The sequence below is a fragment of the Coenobita brevimanus genome, chromosome 61 (genome assembly GCF_032717465.1).
Source record: "Coenobita brevimanus isolate Jiangsu-jjx chromosome 61, ASM3271746v2, whole genome shotgun sequence".
In the NCBI taxonomy this organism is placed as follows: Eukaryota; Metazoa; Arthropoda; class Malacostraca; order Decapoda; family Coenobitidae; genus Coenobita; species Coenobita brevimanus.
In genome coordinates this window covers 7,472,387-7,479,209 of record NC_137014.1, presented here as the reverse complement: position 1 = coordinate 7,479,209, position 6,823 = coordinate 7,472,387, and the positions used below count along the sequence as shown (strand labels likewise).

General features: G+C 41.1%; 1 protein-coding gene across 1 annotated transcript in view; it reads right to left on the bottom strand.

Moving 5' to 3' along the window:
• Nucleotides 1-4,572: 4,572 nt before the first annotated feature.
• The window catches only part of LOC145403617 (40-kDa huntingtin-associated protein-like), an 88,574-nt gene continuing 86,323 nt past the window's right edge, over nt 4,573-6,823 (bottom strand). The window contains exon 8 of the mRNA XM_080275293.1: nt 4,573-6,650. Coding sequence (XP_080131419.1) covers nt 6,481-6,650 — 170 coding nt within the window. The 3' untranslated portion in view covers nt 4,573-6,480. The remainder of the gene's footprint in view (nt 6,651-6,823) is intronic.

Below are 6,823 nucleotides of genomic sequence, written 5' to 3'. Positions count from 1 at the left end.
AAATGGTGGGTTTGTCCACAGTGGCAAAACAAAGAATGAGGAGAGTACCCACGTATATGACAGGTCAAGTAAGGCCGGCCTAGCCAAGCTTGTGGGCTAGCTTGGGGACATGTGTGACTTGCTCTATAGCTAAGCTCATGAGCTAGCTTAGGCTAGTGCTTGTTCCATGTTATCTTACAAACTCTTCTAAAGAATAGTGGCACTTGCCAAAGCTAGCTCACGACCTAGGCTAAACAATGAGTCAATGTGACTACCACAGCACTTTGTAAGCATGATGGTAACACGAAGTTAAAAAACATGATTTTTTGAGGCTGCAACAATTTCCCTCTCCCTCTTGATAATAAATGGACTTGAAAATTTTTTCAGAAAACTGGTGTTTTTGGAAATTTGGTATCTGGATTTTGGGAATCACACTGTAGCACCATTTTTTCATGCCATGATTTTTTTTTCGCTTATATGATCAATAGAATGACCAATTTCTTGTTATACAATAATTTTTCCTGATTGTATGATTACTACAACAACAAATTCAGTATATGATCATGCATTATACGACTGGTTTCAAGAGGGAATCTCAGTTGTAAAATGAGAGCATGTTGTATTTCAACAACCCAAGTAAAGTAGTGATCATTGGCTACAGCACATGCTAAGTGCCCCCCCGTGGCCTTTTATGACTAGATTCGCTAAGCAGGGAAATAATTTTGATGTTCAAACATTGGCCTGTTAGGACTTTGTTCATGTGTAACATCTGTGTGCATATCTCGCATATGTGCATTCAGCAAATGTTCATGAACACAATCATTCGAGTAACAGTCCACAGGTATATATGAGGTAGTGTAAACGAAGGAGAGAGGACAGAAAGTTTGGGAAGGCAATATGAGGGATTGCATTCCTAATACTTGCAAGCAGATGGTTTTATAACACCAGCCAATTTATAACTACCTTTGAAAACTAGCCCCATTTAGCTGAGAATACTCACATGCTGGAGGAGGTTAACACATACCTGGGAGATGACAAAAGACTATTACATAACTTGGTATTACAGATATATGAAGAAAATTGCCTGACAATTGCTAAATGAAATTATAATAATCACAGCCTCTGCTTGGTAATGTTAGATGTACCTGATGAAGAGTAATAGAATGTAAAAGCAGAAGGCCAAGACAGTTGAGAAGAATAAAGCATTAAGTGGCTGAATAAGATAAGAGACAATTGGTAAAGCAATATATACAGTAAACTCTCAATTCCCCATCATCGCAATATCAGGGCCAACACAGTATCAGGTGCTGCTGCCTCAGCTCTATTAAAGCAATATCTGGCGAAATTATGCAATATCCTGCACTGAAACAGGACGTAACTGGCAGTTCTATGCAATATCCAGCATCTGAGGTGTATCAACCGGCTCGTAAACGGTAGCCAACCGGCACTGTATTACTAGTTTTATAATTGCTTTTTTGTATTTCATGCTTAATTTTCATCTTTTACTCATGGAAAAGTTATTAGGATAGTGGGTTGAGACAGAACAAAGCAATATCCAGCTCACTGCTGAATATTGAGCCGATGGAGGATACAGTAGCTACTGTGCAACATCCAGCGTGGGGCTCGGATGAATTACGCCATATAATTGAGAGTTTACTGTATACAGTACTCAACAGACCATCCTGATTTAATTCTGAATTCTGTTAATCTCAGTTTCTAGTATGGTAAACTCTCAGTTATCTGTCGTTGCAATATCCGGTCCAACACAATATCTGGCGCTGTTGCCTCGGCTCTATTAAAGCAATATCTGGCAAAATTATGCAAAATCTGGAACCGAAATAGCAAATAACCGACGATTCTATGCAATATCGGAATGCGAAGCATATCAATTGCTCGTATCCTGCAGCCAACTGGAGCCTGGGAAAAACCCACAATGCATCTTCCAATGAGAACGCCTGCAACAAGCCAGCCAATCAGAATTCGCTGCAGGAGAAGCCCCAGCACAGGAAGCCTACACTCTCCATCTCTCACAGCTCGTTCCGTGAAGATGTATCTATGTACTCTGCTCTTGTGACTGTGTGTCAGCAAAACCTTAGTGCTAAGACTTACTCAGTGGCCTCCCATGCATTGCTTGCTGTTGTACAGCTTGTGGCCTCTCAGTGATTCGTGTCCTAGTGCTCTACTGTGATTCTGAAATTACTGTACACGTAATTATTTCCACTGGACCACATGGGATTAAGTGCACTGAACTGTACTGCATGGTGTACAATACCCTCCATAGATGCCAACACGATAGTCATGGCGTGCAACTCTGAGGTTGTTATTATCATGCCCTGGCAACCTACCCCTCAACAGTGTGTCTGATTTTGTGTATGAGACGCATGTGATTCAAGTATATGTTCGTGAATAATAATATTCTTGTATGATATATTCATGCATAATAACATTTGTGTATAATATGAGATGAAATCAGATGCACTTTTGAATGGCAGGTTGTCAGGGTACGATAATGACAACCTCAGAGTTGTGTGCTGTGACTATAGGTGTGTACATAGTACACTATGTACTGTATTACTCTACTGAACCAATACTGTATTGTTTCATTCGTGTCATGTTTAAAGGCTCCAACATGATTGCACGCATCGGCCTTGGTTACCTAATGGTGGCACTCCATGCTGCTCGATCTCTGACAGCTTCCCTATTCAGTCCCTCATCCCCAAGCTCATGCTCAATGACTTCATCCCAGGTCTTTCTCGGTCTACCTCTTGCAATCCTACCCCTAACGTTAACACTTCTCCCTTTCTGCACCCAATTATCATCCCCTATCCTCTCCACACGCCCAAACCATCTCAATCTACCTCTCCTCACCACAACACCATTACACTTCAGTCCCATCCTACCTTTCAACTCATCCATCATAAACCTAGCCCCCTCCTCCTCCCCCAGGCCTCACACTCAGGGACACGCTGCACATCCACCTACTCACTGTCATTTCTGTATAATTGAGCCTGAGAATATCCTCTTCCTTCACTGCTAAGGTCTCACTACCATACAGCATTACACTCCTAACACATGCCACATACAAAGATCCCTTAGCACGGAGGGAAAGACCTCTCAATCTCAGGAGTGGCAACAGTTCCCTGGACTTCTTCCAACCACTCCTCACTCTAGCCACAGAGCTAGCCCCAGCCCCATCTCCAGCACATAACATGTCTCCCAAATTACAAAACTCTTTACCACACTCAAGAGACTCACCAGCAAGAACAATCCTTTCATGCCTGACAACCTCCACATGCTCTGCCCGACAGCACACCGCACATATGAAATCAGCATTATCTCACAGTCTACTTCTACTACCATTACATCTCTTCTGCACCCACTTATCATACACATCGCACAAGATGGAATTACTTCCCATGCCCTTGTGGCAACTTGCATATGGCCACTCTCCCTCTTCTTTGACAGTACTGCCACTAGCCCTAGATACTATCACTTATGTTTTATCTGCTTATACTCTTAGGCCCTTGTGCCTCATACCATCTCCCCACTTCCTATGTCTTTCCTCCACCTCCCTTTCATTCTCTACAATCAACACCAGATCATCAGCATACAACATCTCCCACAGGAGTCCATTTCTGAAGACACGTGAGAAGGCTTCAAGTACCATGATAAACAATAAGGGGTTAAAACTGATCCCTGATGCACACCAACATTCTTGGAAAACTCATCACTCAAATCTCCATTCACCCTTACCTGGGTGCGAGCACCCACATACATAGCTATAACCACCCCAACCAGCCACTTCTCAGCCCCATGCTTTCTCATTGTCCACTTCACCACCTCTCTAAGGACTCTGTCAAGGGCCTTCTCCAAACCAACAAAAACAAAGTACAGATCCCTTTTCTTTCCCATATATTTTACCTGAAGCTGTCAAACAATGAATATGGCATCAGTGGTCCTTTTGTCTGGCATAAACCCAAACTACATCTCATCAATATTTACTCTTTCTCTAGTCATACCTTCTAGAACTCTCTCCATTACCTTCATTAGCTGGTCTAAGAGCCTTATGCCTCTATTAATTTCCTCTTTTCAGGGCATCACCCTGCCCCTTGTACACATTTACAATTACACTCTTCAGCCAATCATCTGGGACAACACACTCATATGTAACTGTATTTATCAGGTCAGTAACTAACCTGACTCCTATATTCACTGAGGCTTTCAACATTTCAACAGTCAACCCAGACACATCTGCTGCCTTCCCCAACTGCATCCTGCCTATTGCCCTGTTCACAGTAGGTGCATCAATCAAAGGCCAAGGGCCAAACACTGGATCTGCTGGCTCCAAACCTTCCACATCCTGGTCAAACTCTACATTCAACAACTGGTTATAATGCTCTCTCCGGGCATCTTTAACATCCCCACTGTTCATCACTACCTTTCCTTCATCATTCTTCACACACTGCTCATCTATGATATCCCTGTTTTTCCCTCTTCATCAGATTTGCCACCTTAAACATATTCCTCCTTTCCACACTATTTAGGTTATTAAGTAAGGTATCATATTTTGTTTAATTCCAACTTTTACTCATGGGAAAGTTTTACGAGTAGCGGGTCATGAAAAGCAAGATGATTACATCCATTGAAAAAAAAAAAAGGCATGCTTTTCAATGATGAACGGTGTGTGGTACCCGTACGGTTTTCTACCTAACGAACTGACTCTAACTACCATTGAGCTTGCAACATGTTACAGTATTTTGGGAAGTTCTTTATGTTAAATGGTACTCACAATTACATGGGAAAATAAAATAAAGAATTAAATCTTGAGCATTTTTTGGTGAACTGATAATTTGGAAAGCAGTGTTGTATAGTAGAATTATCATGACTCCCTTGCTCAAAATTATGCAAACGACCACAGCCCACCAATTTATTTTTTACCTGACTGTCATCACTCTTCCCCTCACTTGCCACTGAGCTGTTTTGCATATAATACAGTAAATGCATATGAACTGCAAGGAAAAATAAAGAAATAAATCTTGAGCATGTATCAGAGAACTGATGATTAGGAAAGAAGTGCTGTCAAGTTGAATCATCACGACTCCCATGCTCACAGTTAGGTATAGGGCCTCGGCCGGCAATTTATACCTTGCCTGACTGCCGTACTCCACCCCTCACTCACCACTCAGCTGGTCTACAGATAATACAGTACATATGTATGTATTGCAAGCACAGTAATTTTATCCAAAAAAATGAAACCTTCCTTCCTAATAGCTAGATTTTATCTTCTCTGCCAGTGCAAATGCATTCTAAGATGACGTATAAATTCATCTTAGAATGCATACACAACTAAGCAAGGGAGTCATGATAATTCTACTGTACAACACTTCTTTCCTAATCACCAGTTCACCAATAAATGCTCAAGATTTATTTCTTTAGTTTATTATTCCATGTTTTATGAATAACAAATAATGTTTATCAAAATAAACTTATCCTGTGCATTGTGCACTCCTGCAAGGCACTGCAATCATGTGTGTTATGTCTATGGGCTGTGTTTAAAAGGAGGTAATGTTTCAAATGGAATTCTTTGAGTAGCCTTGGATATGAATGGTATTGTATATACCACAATCAAATGGCCTATGTATCAGAGTATATATCAGATGTCTGGGAAAAATAAGTGACTGGGAAAGCAAACTCCCCAAGCTTCCCAGTTAACTGTGATTGTCCTGTACAGTATTACTGTACTGTATCAATACTGTGTTGTATTTTATGCTTAGCTTTCATCTTTTACTCATGAGAAAGTTTTTAGGATAGAGGGTCGAGATGAATCGTAATGCAATATCCTATTTGACGCTGGATGCTGAGCCAAATGGGGGGGTACTATGCAACATCCGGAGTTTGCTTTAACTGGCGTTGGGCTCGGCTGAATTACAAAGGATAATTGAGAGTTTGTTGTACAGTGTCAGAAAGTTTCACAGTTTCTCCAATTCAGCATGTTCATGTTTCTGATGATATCAGTGATGAGTCAATATTACTTCTAACTGATCCATACATCTTTACTACAACACTGTTTCCTACATCCAGTCATCTATGATCCCCAATACAATGATAACAACCCCCATAGCTTTGTTATCAACTTGTGCAATAATTGCTGTTAACTTAAAGTTCCATAATAAATCTATCTAATTTACATACATAACTCCAACCTTATTCCAATATACCAACTGCTGTTGATGTTTGAATTCACAGTAAGTCACTTCCATCTGACAAATGACAAAATTCAGCCACATATATACTAGTCTGTTGACTACTCTCTCTCTCTACCGGATACTGTAATGATTTTTCTCAGACTTTATAGTAACCTACAATCACAAAAGTAACGGTTTTTGCCACTCAATATTCTCTTAAAGTTGCTAACCATTTACTAGATATCAGTGGCTGCTTCTAGCTTCTGTTGATCTGCACTGAACATGACCAGCTCTTGCTGACCTATTAACTCTATCACTAGCTCCTATTGATTTCTGCAACCAGTATATGTAGCAGGTGGAGATGCTCCGGGCCAAGTAGAGGTGTGAGGTGGCGAGTGAGAGTGGCCAGAGCAGCAGTGTCATGACTCTGACATGCCAGCACCAGTGACGGTAAAAGCACAACCAGGCCTGGTGCCTCACATGAAACTGTGAAAAAGGAAGTATCCTGCAGTCACATATTTGCAGTTAAGGAGATATGGAAATGAGGTTTCACGGACAGCAACTGCATATCGACCCACTGTACATTATGGCAGTAGTCAATACTGGGACTAAGTTAGGAAATGCTGTAATGTTAGTGGATACAGAAAAAATGCTGCTAC